The 15,718-nt window shown below is 42.7% G+C and overlaps 1 protein-coding gene across 5 annotated transcripts in view; it reads left to right on the forward strand.

The window, feature by feature from the left end:
- Nucleotides 1-15,718, forward strand: part of GART (phosphoribosylglycinamide formyltransferase, phosphoribosylglycinamide synthetase, phosphoribosylaminoimidazole synthetase) — a 46,154-nt gene that overhangs the window by 18,235 nt on the left and 12,201 nt on the right. For all 5 annotated transcript variants that reach the window (XM_053564556.1, XM_053564558.1, XM_053564557.1 and 2 more), the window contains 6 exons: nucleotides 67-298; nucleotides 3,621-3,715; nucleotides 5,876-5,985; nucleotides 6,587-6,785; nucleotides 8,704-8,955; nucleotides 9,167-9,319. In XM_053564556.1, the coding sequence (XP_053420531.1) occupies nucleotides 67-298; nucleotides 3,621-3,715; nucleotides 5,876-5,985; nucleotides 6,587-6,785; nucleotides 8,704-8,955; nucleotides 9,167-9,319 (1,041 nt within the window). The remainder of the gene's footprint in view (nucleotides 1-66; nucleotides 299-3,620; nucleotides 3,716-5,875; nucleotides 5,986-6,586; nucleotides 6,786-8,703; nucleotides 8,956-9,166; nucleotides 9,320-15,718) is intronic.

Below are 15,718 nucleotides of genomic sequence, written 5' to 3' on the forward strand. Positions count from 1 at the left end.
ATGAATCATGTCAGTGTGAAATATTGTTGTTATTTTAAATCACATGTCAAGTTTGCTCTCTTACAGGGTTTCCTGAGGCTCAAGCTTTAGGACTAGAGGTGTTCCATGCAGGCACTGAGCTCAAAGATGGCAAAATAGTCACTAACGGGGGTAGGGTCCTTGCAGTAACAGCCATTCGGGAGAATCTCATATCAGCCCTTGAAGAAGCCAAGAAAGGACTAGCTGCTATAAAGTTTGAGGGAGCAATTTATAGGAAGGATATCGGCTTTCGTGCAATAGCTTTCCTTCAGCAGCCCAGGTAAAATCTCATAATGAGCTGGTTATAGCACTGTTTCATAATTGGCCTAAATGACTGTGTAAGAGATTTCATTAACCCCGTCCTAAGTCATTCTGTATTCTTTTCTCTCTATGGGGCTGATTTGATCTTGTTTTGCATTTCATTTGAATCAACACTGGTTATAGCAATATTCAAATTAAGTAGAAAAACTTTATAATAGCTTTTGTTTGCAAAGGTTATCAGAATCACAGACACATTAAGGATGTTTGTTTCTTAAGTTTTATCAGTTAAAAATTATTACATTTGAATCATAGTTTCTGGTTTTGTCAAAGTGCTTAAGATGGGAATATTGGTCATAATTAATTAACTTGATTTAATTATGCTGTACGTTTTGACGGTCTCATGTTATCACTACATTTGTTATCTATTACTGAAATGTATTTTTGACCTCTTATTGATTCATTGTTGGTATGTACAACTATTCCCTTGTAAGAACAATAAACTTTTAGTTGTAGGCGTGGGTGTTTTGATTTTCTAAGAATATATTACATTTGCTGTTCATGAACTTTACTTATGGGTGATAACTAAATTGTAGGACAATATGAGAAATTTTTAACCATTTAATTCAAGCTATTCTGTTACTGAGACAAATTTTTGAAGTTTTAACACTAGAATGTTTTAAGAATCAAGACAATTCAAGTGTCATGCTAAAAATTTATTTTTCATTGTAAATGACTGGATTCCGGCTGGTGTCAGTGGCTCATGCCTGTAATCCTAGTACTCTGGGAGGCCAAGGCAGGTGGATTGCTTGAGCTTAGTAGTTGGAGACCGGCCTAGGCAAGAGCGAGACCCGTCTCTAAAAATAGCCAGGCATTATGGCGACCATCTGTAGTCCCAGTTACTCAGGAGGCTTGGGCAAGAGAATCACTTCAGCCCAAGAGTGAGGTTGCTGTGAGCTATGGTACCATGACACTCTAGCCTGGGCAACAGAGTGAAATCTCTCTGAAAAATAAGAAAGAAAGACTAGATTCCACTGAAATAAATTTATTTCAGCAGACTGCAGTTTCATTTCTGGTCTGAGTTCTTTAAAGATGAAGGAAATGAGATGCTACAACATTAATTGCTGCTGGAGAAAAACTTTTGAACCAGTAGGACTTTCTTTCCTATCTGAGAGTGACTCTATTTCAGTTGCCTACCAAAGCTTCTAACTCTTATTTTTACCTGGTAGCTTGTTTTTAATAAAACTTTACATGTTTATTCATGTGTCCTGCATCCTGGTAGGCCACAGTTCTCATGTTTGTAAGGCAAGACTACTGAATCAACAGGATCATTCACAAACTTGTGCTCTAAATGTACTGCTCCAAATTATTGGCCCTACATACAAGGAAATGGTGCGTTGAATATCATTACCTAGTTTTGCTTTTTTCATAGTGCTTGATCTTGTTTGAACTGTCCTCTGTTATAAGGATAGTGATACAATTATTTATTTTTGCAATACGAATTCAATTTGAATTGAAGTGTTTGCAGTAATAGCGCTTTGTCAGAGTACGGTGTGAGAATTGCTTGAGGGCAAGAGTTCGAGACCAACCTGAGCAACATAGTGAGACTCTACCCAAAAAATTAAAAAGATAGGAGTGGTGGTACCCCTATAGTCCCAGCTACTCCAGAGGCTGAGGCAAGGAAGATTGCTACAGTGCAGGAGTATGGGGCTACAGTGAGCTATTATAACACTACTGCACTCCAGTCTGGGCAACAGTGAGACTCTTATCTTGAAGAAAAAAGAACAGCCAAATAACTCAGTTTGGTTATTTAGGGATATTTGTATGCAGGTCGCATAACCCTGATTTTTATATTTTTTACTTGGTTTTGGCACTCCTTTCCTGCCCATACTGAAATTGAACTAAGTAAGGCGGGGAAATATCAGTATATATCAAAGTAGAATAATGGCTGCCAGAGGCTTTGGGAGGAAGGAATGGGGAGTTATTGTTTAATGATACAGAATTGTAGTATTACAAGATGAAATATGGAGCTGGATTGATGGTGATGGGTGTATAACATTATGAATGTATTTAATACTACTGTAACTGTTCACTTAGAAAACAGTTAAGAGGGGTGGCGCTGTATACCGAAGGTGGTGGGTTCAAACTCAGCCCCTGCCAAACTGCAACAAAAAAAATAGCCGGACCTTGTGGCTGGCACCTGTAGTCCCAGCTACTCAGGAGGCTGAGGCAAGAGAATCACCTAAGTCTAAGAGCTGGAGGTTGCTGTGAGCTGTGACGCCATAGCACTCTACCGAGGGCAATAAAGTGAGACTCTCTCTTTAAAAAAAAAAGAAAATAGTTAAGAGGCCAAGCATGGTGGCTTACGCCTGTAATCCCAACACTCTGGGAGGCTGTGGCGAGAGAATCGCTTGAGCCCAAGGGTTTGAGGTTGCTGTGAGCTATGATGCCAGCCACTAAACTGAGGGCAACAAAATAACACTCGGTCTCAAAAGGCTCAGTGAGTAGGGCGCCGGCCCCATATGCCGAGGGTGGCGGGTTCAAACCCGGCCCTGGCCAAACTGCAACCAAAAAATAGCTGGGCGTTGTGGCGGGCGCCTATAGTCCCAGCTACTTGGGAGGCTGAGGCAAGAGAATCGCGTAAGCCCAAGAGCTAGAGATTGCTGTTGAGCTGTGTGATGCCATGGCACTCTACCCAGGGCCATAAAGTGAGACTCTGTCTCTACAAAAAAATAAAAGATGGTAAAATTTATGTTGTAACTTTACTATAATAAAAACATTTAAAAAAACTCGGTCTATTTAGGAGCCTGTGAGAAGTACTTCTAGAAGAAATAGATGATTAAGTTAGAGCAATAGTTTTCAATGGGGATAATGCCAATCAAATCAGCGGAGGAGGTTGTTTAAACATTCCCATTCTCAGGGCCTGCCCTACACCAGTTAAATTATAATTTCAATGGGGCCCCGGCACCTGTGCCTTAGTCGTTATGGCGCTGGCACCATATATCGGCACCATATACCAAGGGTGGCATGTTCAAACCCGGCCCTGGCCAAACTGCAACAAAAAAATAGCCGGGCATTGTGGCAGGCACCTGTAGTCCCAGCTACTCGGGAGGCTGAGGCAAAAGAATTACTTAAGCCCAGGAGTTGGAGATTGCTGTGAGCTGTGTGATGCCATGGCACTCTACCGAGGGCCATAAAATGAGACTCAGTCTCTACAAAAAAAAAAATTCAAGCACCTTAGGGGATGTAAAAACCACTTGGGATGTCTGCTGCTTTAAATAATACTGTATGATTAAAATAATTTTGTCTGGCATTTAGGTAATTTTTTTTTTTTAATTCATTAGGGGCCTAACTTACAAGGAATCTGGAGTAGACATTGCAGCGGGAAATGAGCTGGTCAAGAAAATTAAGCCGTTAGCAAAAGCTACCTCTAGATCAGGTAAGTGATCCTATACTTTAGAAATTCATTAACTTCCCCCATATAGCTAATGCAGCTCTTGGTGATAAAAATAAAACTGGAGGCGTCACCATACCAGATTTTAGGCTGTACTACAAAGCCATAGTGGTCAAGACAGCATGATACTGGCACAAAAATAGAGACGTAGACATTTGGAATCGAATAGAAAACCAGGAAATGAAACTAATATCTTACAACCACCTAATCTTCGATAAACCTAACAAGATCATACCGTGGGGGAAAGACTCCCTATTCAATAAATGGTGCTGGGAGAACTGGATATCCATTTGTAAAAGACTGAAACTGGACCCGCACCTTTCTCCACTCAAAAAAATTGATTCAAGATGGATAAAGGACTTGAATTTAAAGCATAAAACAATAAAAATCCTCAAAGAAAGCAGAGGAAAAACACTGGAATATATTGGCCTGGGGAAAGACTTTATGAAGAAGACTGCCATCGCAATTGCAACAACAACAAAAATAAACAAATGGGACTTAATTAAACTGAAAAGCTTCTGTACAGCTAAGGAGACAACAACCAAAGCAAATAGACAATCTACAATCTACACAATGGGAAAGGATATTTGCATATTTTGAATCAGACAAAAGCTTGATAACTAGAATCTATAGAGAACTCAAATTAATCTACATGAAAAAAGCCAATAATCCCATATGTCAATGGGCAAGAGATAAGAATAGAACCTTCCCTAAAGAAGACAAACGAATGGCTAAGAAACATGAAAAAATGCTCATCATCCCTATTTATTAGAGAAATGCAAATCAAAACCACCTTGAGATACCATCTAACCCCAGTGAGAATGGCCCACATCACAAAAATCTCAAAACTGCAGATGCTGGCGTGGATGTGAAGAGAAGGGAACACTTTTACACTGCTGGTGGAACTGCAAACTAATAAAACCTTTTTGGAAGGAAGTATGGAGAAATCTCAAAGCACTCAAGCTAGACCTCCCATTTGATCCTGCAATCCCATTACTGGGCATCTACCCAGAAGGAAAAAAATCCTTTTCTCATAAGGACACTTGCACTAGACTTATTACAGCTCAATTTACAATCGCCAAAATGTGGAAACAGCCTAAATGTCCACCAACCCAGGAATGGATTAATAGGTTGTGGTATATGTACCACATATATGAATAGTATATGGAATACTATTTAGCCATAAAAAAATGGAGACTTTACATCCTTTGTATTAACCTGGATGGAAGTAGAACACATTATTCTTAGTAAAGCGTCACAAGAATGGAGAAGCATGAATCCTATGTTCTCAATTTTAATATGAGGACAATTAAGGACACGGCGGGGGGCGGCGCCTGTGGCTCAGTCGGTAGGGCGCCGGCCCCATATACTGAGGGTGGCGGGTTCAAACCCAGCCCCGGCCAAACTGCAACCAAAAATAGCCGAACATTGTGGCGGGCGCCTGTAGTCCCAGCTACTCGGGAGGCTGAGGCAAGAGAATCGCCTAAGCCCAGGAGTTGGAGGTTGCTGTGAGCTGTGTGAGGCCATGGCACTCTACCGAGGGCCATAGGATGAGACTCTGTCTACAAAAAAAAAAAAAAAAGGACACGGTTGGGGTGGGGAAAGGGGAGAGCAGAGAAAGAAAGAAGGAGGGAAGGGTGGGGAAAGGAAGAGCAAAGAGAGGCAAGGAGGAGGTGGGGTGGACCTTGGTGTGTGCCACACCTTTTGGGGGCAAGACAGGATTGCAAGAGGAACTTTACCTAACAAATGCAATCAGTGTAATCTGGTTTCTTGTACCCTCAATGAATCCCCAGCAATTAAAAAAAAAAGAAAGAAAGAAATTCATTAACTTGCACGTTATGAATTGATTTGAGCTTCATTAACAAAGGAGAATTTTGCAAATTAGTGCCAGGTTACTATAAGTCTTGCACCAAACCTATAGTCTTCTTTCTCATCTCTAATATTAAGGAAAGCATTTCTTGTGTATGATAAACTCAAAAGGATATGTATGCTTCTTTAGTATTTAATTACTTTCTTGATCATTTCTTTGAGCACATGGTAGTCTCCCATTCTCAGGAACAGCATTTCATTTAGCCATTCTTATGAAGAAATGGTGTTTATGTTTAAATAATTATTGAAATGTAGCAAGTAATTTCCTTCCAATAGGCTGTGATGTTGACCTTGGAGGTTTTGCTGGTCTTTTTGATTTGAAAGCAGCTGGTTTCAAAGATCCTCTTCTGGCCTCTGGAACAGATGGTGTTGGAACTAAACTGAAGGTAATTAGACGCATTTGTAAATGGAGGCCTGTTATAAAAAATAAGGAATTTACTGTATATCAAATGTATGTTTTTCCTCCTTGACATATAGGAGCTAAAAATAACTATACCAAGGGGCAGCGCCTGTAGTTCAGTGGGTAGGGTACTGGCCCCATATGCTAAGGGTGGTGGGTTCAAACCCTGCCCCCGCCAAACTGCAACAAAAAATAGCCAGGTGTTGTGGCGGGCGCCTGTAGTCCCAGCTACTCAGGAGGCTGAGACAAGAGAATCACCCAAGCCCAAGAGCTGGAGGTTGCTGTGATTTGTAGCCCCACAGCACTCTACTGAGAGCGACAGAGTGAGTAATATGGCAAAATGTCTGCACATTTTTAAGAACAAATTTTTGTTTAGGTTATATTTGTATGCAAAGATATTTTAAGGGATAAAAGAAAAGACAGTACTTTTAGACCAAGTAGCTTATCAGATTTTAGTGTCCTTTTCTCTTTAGATATTAAAAGCTGCTGTTTGAAGTCAGTGGTATTGTTAGCCTCCATTGATAAATTCACAACATAGAATTTGGTACTTATTCCCTAATGTAGATGTTTTTATCATTCTTCTATAGATTGCCCAGCTGTGCAACAAACATGATACCATTGGTCAAGATTTGGTTGCAATGTGTGTAAATGACATTCTGGCACAGGGAGCAGAGCCCCTCTTCTTCCTTGATTATTTTGCCTGTGGAAAACTTGACCTCAGTACAGCTGAAGCTGTTGTTGCTGGAATTGCTAAAGCTTGTGGAAAAGCTGGATGTGCTCTCCTTGGTATGATCAACACCCATTGTAATCATGTGTCCTTTCTCTTACTCTGTTTTTGTTCCATAAATATGTTCAGTGCCAATATAGATAGGAAGATAGACTATCTCAACCTGTAGGTCACAACCCCTTTGTAACAATGAAAATATATTGCGGCATTAGGTGGAAGGTTGAGAACCACTGGACCAGATAGTAAGATGCAGCAAATAAAATATGGGTAAAACTACATGGACTGGATGCAGTAGCCTAAAATCCTAGCACTTTGGGAGGCCAAGGCAGGAAGATTGCTAAGGTCAGGAATTTGAGATAAATCTGAGGAAGAGCACAAAATAGAAAAATTAGCTGGGAGGCAGGAAGACCATTTAAGCCCAGAATTTGAGGTTGCAGTAAGCTATGGTGATGCCACTGCATTCCAGCCAGGGTGACAGAGCAAGACCATGTCTCAAAAAATAACTATAAGTGAATTACACTTAACCTTGGACGCTGGTGCTCCCTAACCCCGCCTCAAAGATTTGTTCCTAGACCCATCCTCCTACATCATCAGGAAGCCCTTATTATCTTTCTCCCCAGTCTTTGGCACCTTTTATGTCCCATCTTTCCTCAGTAGCCTCAGCATAGAGACAGATTGGAGAATCAGCAGGGTTATTTTTCCTTACTGTCCCAATGGCAGAGGCAGATGGGTTCGTGGCATTCCAAATATTAACTTAAGCCAAATTTAGCCACAGAAGTGACATAAAGAATAAAATACACCCAACTCTCGTAGAAGTATTGCTTAACTATGAGATTTTTGAGCGAAACAAATTTATAGATTGATAAAGGGACATTACTACCTCTTTATGTTACCATTTCTGTGGACAAGTTTCAAAAACCAAAAATTGCCTTTCATCCACCATTTAGAACATAGTTTCTAATTTGGAAACTGTCTGCCTGTATCTTACATCTTTACATGAAAGTATATACTGTGTTATACTTTTTAGGCCAGGGCATTTGGAGTTGGACAGTCCTGGGTAAAATAAACTTCTACCATCACCTGGAAAATGGATTATAAAGATCAAATGTGCCTGGCATGGTGGCTGTGCCTGTAATCCTAGCACTCTGGGAGGACGAAGCAGGTGGATTGCCTGAGCTCACAGGTTTGAGACCAGCCCGAGCAAGAGTAAGACCCCCCCCACCTCTAAAAATAGCTAGGTGTTGTGGCTGGCACCTGTAGTTGTAGCTACTCAGGAGGCTGGAGCAAGAGAATCCCTGGAGCCCAAGAGTGAGGTTTCTGTGAGCTATGATGCTATAGCACTCTACTAGGGACAACAAAGACTCTGTCTCAAAAAAAAAAAGAGCAAATATATATGAAAGCCTTTCTTTTTCTTTTCTTTTCTTTTTTGGGACAGAATCTCACTTGTAGAGTGCTGTGGCATCATAGCTCACAGCAACCTCAAACTCTTGGGCTCAGGCAATTCTCTTACCTCAGCCTCCCAAGTATCTGGGACTACAGGCGCCCACCACAATCCCCGGCTACGTTTTTTTTGTTGTTGTTGTTTTTTAAGAGATAGGTTCTCACTCAGGTTGGTCTTGGAACTTCTGAGTTCAAGCAATTCACCCACCTCGGCCTCCCAGAGTGCTAGGAATATAGGGGTAAGCCACTGAACCCAGCAATATAAAAGCATTTATGAAACTAAACTGCTATAGAAATGATGTTTTATTCAACTGAGTATTCACCCTGTGAAAGTAGTGATGTTTAGAGTCTTTGTTCATACCTATAGAGATTACCTTATCTCAGTCTTTGTGGAAACTAGTGCTATCTTCCCCTGATCATATTCTCCATTGAAAATTATATTAGGAAATTAATAGATAATGGCTTACATTTTATTGAATGTTTATAGGATATGGCCAAAATATTATGTGATTATTTGTGTTTGCCTTACCCTACTAGGAGGCGAAACAGCAGAAATGCCTGAGATGTATCCTCCTGGAGAGTACGACCTAGCTGGTTTTGCCATTGGTGCCATGGAGCGAGATCAGAAACTCCCTCATCTGGAAAAAATCACTGAAGGGGATGTTATTGTTGGAATAGCTTCATCTGGTCTTCATAGTAATGGATTTAGCCTTGTGAGGAAAATTGTGGCAAAATCTTCCCTCCAGTACTCCTCTTCAGCACCTGATGGTTGTGGCAATGAAACTTTAGGTGAGCTCACTCAGCTTTAAACTGGCTTGGGAATGTCTGAGCAACCACTTAGTGAGTTTAGTCTCTCATTACTTAAAGCAAGAATGCAATGAAGTACATTATGCTGTAGTTCTGCTACTTGGACATTATAGAACTGGTGTGTATCAGCATGGTCTTTTTATGTCATTTTATATTCATAGGCTAAGTTTTTGCTTTTCTCTCCAATATACAGGAGACTTACTTCTAACTCCAACAAGAATCTACAGCCGTTCACTGTTACCTGTCCTACGTTCAGGACATGTCAAAGCCTTTGCCCATATTACTGGTGGTGGATTGCTAGAAAACATCCCCAGAGTCCTCCCTCAGCAATTTGGGGTTGATTTAGGTAAGATCACTAAAAGAGGACCGCGCCTGTGGCTCAGTGAGTAAGGCACTGGCCCCATATACAAAGGGTGGTAGGTTCAAACCCCACCCCAGCCAAACTGCAACAAAAAAGTAGCCAGGCATTGTGGTGGGCGTCTGTAGTCCCAGCTACTCGGGAGGCTGAGGCAAGAGAATCGCCTAAGCCCAAGAGCTGGAGATTGCCGTGAGCTGTGACACCACAGGACTCTACCAAGGGCGACAAAGTGAGACTCTGTCTCAAAAAAAAAGATCACTAAAAGGAACTTTTGTTCAGAAAATTGTTAAGGGAAAAAATACATTGTGTGAGAAAACTCTTATGGGTAGTTGGTACACATATGATCATATATGGAAAATTCTTAATTTTGGCAGGTTTGGGGGGAAATAAGTTGCTTTTTTTTTTGCTTCACTGTCTACATTTATAAGGCATAAAATATTCTCATGTAATTGGCTTTCATAAAGATGAAGTGCTATAAGCAGATCATCCAAGCGGTTGGTAACTTCAGGCTCTATCAAAATGGAACCCTACATGCCCAAGAAAGGAAATAGTAGCTATTAATCAGTCCACATAGGAGATAAAAGGCTTTGAGAAGGGAGACAGATTAGAGAATCATCTTATGCTTAGAAGAAAAAAGAAGTCGCAGGTTTCTAGTTAAGCAGGTGAGTAGATGCTAATATCAGTGACATAGAAGGAAGAGTAGGTTTGGCATAGAAGTGAGAATACCTTTTTTTTTTTGTAGAGACAGAGTCTCACTTTATGGCCCTCGGTAGCGTGCCATGGCATCGCACAGCTCACAGCAACCTCCAACTCCTGGGCTCAAGCAATTCTCCTGCCTCAACCTCCCGAGTAGCTGGGACTACAGGCGCCTGCCACAACGTCCAGCTATTTTTTGGTTGCAGTTCAGCCGGGGCTGGGTTTGAACCCGCCACCCTCGGTATATGGGACCGGTGCCTTACTGACTGAGCCACAGGCGCCGCCCGAGAATACCTTTTTTTTTAATCGGCAATGTGTTTATTCCAAGGTGACTGGGCAAAAGCCCAGGGTTCAGGGTAAAGATAAGTTGAGTTGTGGTATGCACATAGAATGGATATAGCCCAGAGAATTAAGTAGGGCCACCAAACGGTTATTCCAGGAGGTAGAATGACTGAAGGGGACAATCGGAGTGATGAGGGATTAACCATGGGAAAATATCATCATTAAACCCAGGCAAGATTTTAACATGACACTGGTCAGCCATGTCAGGTGCAACACAGAGAGCTGGGATAAGGACCAGAAAGAGGCCCATGTATTTCAGATTTAGATTTAAAAGCATCTTGTTAGACATAGATGCCACCTACCAAATAATAGTTGTGGGCGGGGGAGAGTGAGTGGTGGAGATAGCTATTTCGAGAAACTTACTGTTAAAAGGGGGAATGATTTTTTGCATGTGGCAAAAGTGATAGACAGGATTTTCCCTCCCTGTCTTTATAAATAGACAAAGTCAGAGAACCTGTTCCACCTATCACAGTTAACAAATACACATTGGTTTAAAGGGGGAGAAATGGAGGAAATTCATGTAAAATAAATTTCCAATAAAGTATTAAGTACATGGGTGGTGCCTGTGACTCAAAGGAGTAGGGCACCGGCCCCATATACTGGAGATGGCGGGTTCAAACCTAGCCCTGGCCAAAAACTGCAAAAAAAAAAAAAAAGTGTTAAGTACATGATTACATGAGCAGACCTAGTGAGGGAGGCTGAAGACAGGAGTAAATAGTAAGTCAAAGTCGGAAGCAAGAATGAGAAAGGAGGTGGCACTGAAAGCATAGGTGAAGTTGAAGCTGGTTATGTAGTTTTTCTTCCAACCTCTGGCCCTTAGGCCATGTGCTGATTTTGTGTTGATTTTTTTTTTTTGCTTATCTGTGGTGTCAGGTGTCACAGAAAGTATGCATGGACTTTTTTTTTTTCCTAATCAGTTTTCATTTGTGTTTGTGTATTTACTGCACAACCTAAAACAACTCTTAATTCTTCCAGTGTGCGGCAGAATAGAAAGAAATTTGGACACCTTACCGTATGGGCTTGAAGCAAGAACAAAAAACTAATGGGTAGACCTAGTTGGGCTAAGCAGATCTTGCAGTTATTCATGAGGGAGATGCAGTTGTAGGTAAAGGAGAGATTTGATGAGCTGATCGTAGAGTCAGAGTATGTGAAGTTGGGAGAGAATCCAAAGAGTCAGAAATAGGTAGTGTAGGAGTAAGGAAATGGGCAGTGTAAGCTAGGAGAGTGGTCAGATGGGATTTCAGCCTAGTTAGGAGTGTAGAGCAGAAAGGCTCAGCCCAGCTGAATGGGAATCCTACCCAGATGCATGGAATGAGCTTAAAAAGGAGTTGAACCAGCTCGGAGCCTGTGGCTCAAGCAGCTAAGGCGCCAGCCACATAACATCTGAGCTGGCAGGATCAATTCCAGCCGGGTCTGCCAAACAACGACAGCTGCAACCAAAAAATAGCCGGGCATTGTGGCAGGCACCTGTAGTCCCAGCTACTTGGGAGGCGGAGGCAGGAGAATCACTTGAGGAGTTGGAGGTTGCTGTGAGCTGTGATGCCACTGCACTCTACCCAGGACAACAGCTTGAGGCTCTGTCTCAAGAAAAAAAAAAAGAGTTGAACAGTTCATAGAAGGGTTAAATTAGTGGTTTGAGACATTCCTTGGATAGAATGGGCATAAACAATTTTAAGAACGCCTCCTTCTAGGCGGTGCCTGTGGCTCAGTCGGTAAGGCGCCGGCCCCATATACTGAGGGTGGCGGGTTCAAACCCGGCCCCGGCCAAACTGCAACCAAAAAAAAAAAGAACGCCTCCTTCATCATCCTCTTCAGATAGTGAAGACAGTGGGCTGCTGATAAATGGGGAAAGGAGATAGGCCTGATTTATACATTTTCTAATTTCTGTAGTGTGAATGCTCTCACCATAGCCAATTTAAAAAATAGATCTATAGGCTCGGCTCCTGTAGCTCAAGCGGCTAAGGCACCAGCCACATACACCAGAGCTGGCGGGTTCAAATCCAGCCCGGGCCTGCCAAACAACAATGGCAACTACAACCAAAAAATGGCCGGGCATCATGGTGGGTGCCTGTGGTCCCAGCTACTTGGGAGACTGAGGCAAGAGAATCGCTTATGCCCAGGAGTTGGAAGTTGCTGTGAGGTATGATGCCATGGTACTCTATCCTGGGGCAAGAGCTTGAGGCTCTGTCTCAAAAAAAATGGATCTGTTGACTCGGCTCCCATAGACCAGTGGTTTAGGGCACCAGCCACATACACCAAGGCTGGTGGGTTGGAACCAGCCCCAGGCCTGCTGAACAACAATGACAACTGGCTTGGCACCTGTAGCTCAAGCCACTAAGGTGCCAGCCACATACACCTGAGCTGGCAGGTTCGAATCCAGCCTGGGCCTGCCAAGCAACAATGACAACTACAACCAAAAAATAGCCAGGCGTTGTGGCGGGCACCTATAGTCCCAGCTACTTGGAAGGCTGAGGCAAGAGAATCGCTTAAATCCAAGAGTTTGAGGTTGCAGTGAGCTGTGACACCACGGCACTCTACCAAGAGCGACATACTGAGATTCTGTCTCAAAAAAGGTGGGGGGGGGGGCTCTGTTTAACAGCCTATGCAAGCTGGCTCTAGCACACCAATATTGACATAATGTAATATTAACATAATTGTTGTCTTATTAGCAAATTGGAGTAGATATATAGCCAGATTCCTGGAATGTTTTCAGTTATATAAATGTCTGTATCCTAATAAAAAACCCCAAATAACCCCTTGTATCTAAGCTTTCTTCCGTGAATCTCAAACTGCTGGGCTCAAGCAATCCTCTTGCTTCACCCTCTCAAGCAACTAGGATTACAGGGATGTGTCACCACCCTCTGCTAGTTTTTTTGTTTTTTGTTTTTTTCTGTTTTTTAGTAGAGACAGGGTCTTGGTCAGGCTGGTCTCCTGAGCTCAAGCATTCCACCCAACTCAGCCTCCCAGAGCACTAGAATTACAGGCATGAGCCACCATGCCTGAACTAAGTAAGGAATTTTCAACATTAAAAATTAAACTTGTAGGCTTGGCACCTATTGCTCAGTGGTTAGGGCACTGGCCACATACACTGGTGCTGCCGGGTTCAAACCTGGCTCGGGCCTGCTAAACAACAATGACAACTATAACAAAAATAGCCAAGCATTGTGGGCAGGTACCTGTAGTCCCAGCTCCTTGGGACGCTGAGGCAAGAGGATCACTTGAATCCAACAGTTTGAGGTTGCTGTGAGCTAAGACGCCACAGCACTCCACCAAGGGTGACAAAGCGAAACTCTGTCTCAAACAAAAAAAGAAAAGAAAATTAAACTTGTAGACCAGACTGGGAGGCCAATGCAGAAAGATTACTTGAGCTCAAGCATTTGAGACCAGCCTGAGCAGGAGCAGGACCCCATCTCTACTAAAAATAGAAATACTAGCCAAGCATTGTGGTGGACACCTGTAGTTCAGCTACCTGAAAGGCTGAGGCAGGAGGATGGCTTGAGCCCAAGAGTTTGAAGTTGCTGTGAGCTAGGCTGATGCCATGGCACTCCAGCCTGGGCAACAGAGTGAGAATTTGTTTTTAAAAAAAACTTAAACGTGTATTACTCGCAAAGTACTTGTTTGATTGTGGAAACCAGGCTCTTAACCTATCAGTCTTTTTTTTTTTTAGGCTGAGCCAGGGGAGTGCTCAAGCCCAGGAGTTTGAGGTTGCTGTGAGCTATGATGCCTTGGCACTCTGCCAGCCAGGGCAACAGAGTGAAAGGAAAAAAAAAAAAAAGAACGGACATTTCCTAGCTAGTAGAAACATAATTAAATCTAATAGGGGAGAAGATTCATAAACATGCAATGTGCTTTTTTTCCGAGGCAGAATCTTGCCCTGTCATGTGGGCTAGAGTGCTATGGTGTCATACCTCACAGCAACCTCAGATTCCTGGGTTCAAGCGATCGTCCTGCCTCAACCTCCTGAATAGGTGCCCACCACAACTCTTAGCCTAATTTATCTATTTTATATAGAGTTTCTCTGTGTTATCAGGCTGGTCTCAAACTCCTTGGATTATAAGTGTGAGTCACTTCTCCTGGTCCATCATAAGTAATTTAATTTAGAATATTTTTTTCTAAATCAGATCATGTAACTGCAGATTCCAAAGAATTATCCAAATTCTTTTATTATTCAGGAATTATTTATTTATTTATTTTGAGATAGAGTCTTACTTTGTCACCCTGGGCAGAGTGCCATGGCATCATAGTTCACAGCAATCTCAAACTCGTGGGCTCAAACGATTTCTCTTTCCTCAGCCTCTCGAATAACTGGAACTACAGGTGCCTGCCACAACACCCAGCTATTTTTAGAGACCAGGTCTCACTCTGGCTCAGGCTGGTCTCCAACCGGTGAGCTCAGGCAGTCCACCCACCTCAGCCTCCAGAGGGCTAGGATTATAGGTGTGAGCCGCCCATGCTAAGGGCACTTTTTTTTTTTTTAAAGAGAGATGAGGTGTTGCTCTGGCTCAGGCTCATCTCAAACTCCTGAGCTCAGGCAGTCCACCCACCTCAGCCTCCCAGGGGGTTAGGATTACAGGCATGAGCCACCATGCCTATTATTCAGGAATTCCATGTGTATATGTATATAGGCCTTTACCTAATAAATTCTGTTGACATTTTTAATTTCTTATTTGTGATAATAGAAGATATGTTTCTATAGCCAGCCTAAAAAGCCTAAACTGTACGGGGGCAGTGCCTGTGGCTCAAGGAGTAGGGCACCAGCCCCATATACCAGAGGTGGCAGGTTCAAACCTGGCTCCAGCCAAAAAAAAAAAAGCCTAAATTGTAAAATAGTATGAGAGGGGCAGGGTGGTTGATCTTAAACCTTTTGTGCTGTGTAACTTTTCTTGAATGCTATGTCATTTCCTCCAGATCTGCGTATAAGTCATCTAGTTTTGCGTTGTACTTAAGGTGTATTTTGGTTATCACAAAGACTCAGGTAAACAGGGCGGCGCCTGTGGCTCAGTGAGTAGGGCGCCGGCCCCATGTGCCGAGGGTGGTGGGTTCAAACCCAGCCCCGGTCAAACTGCAACAGAAAAATAGCCGGGCGTTGTGGCGGGCGCCTGTAATCCCAGCTGCTCGGGAGGCTGAGGCCAGAGAATTGCGTAAGCCCAAGAGTTAGAGGTTGCTGTGAGCCGTGTGATGCCACGGCACTCTACCCCAGGGCGGTACAGTGAGACTCTGTCTCTACAAAAAAAAAAAAAAAAAAAAGACTCAGGTAAACATTCACAGAAGGATGGTATGCCAGCCTTCCTGCAATTCAGCTATTAGCACCTCTACTCCATTAGGGAGTTTCTAGGGATCAAGTTAATG

Source organism: Nycticebus coucang, chromosome 16 (assembly GCF_027406575.1).
Source record: "Nycticebus coucang isolate mNycCou1 chromosome 16, mNycCou1.pri, whole genome shotgun sequence".
Classification (NCBI taxonomy): Eukaryota; Metazoa; Chordata; class Mammalia; order Primates; family Lorisidae; genus Nycticebus; species Nycticebus coucang.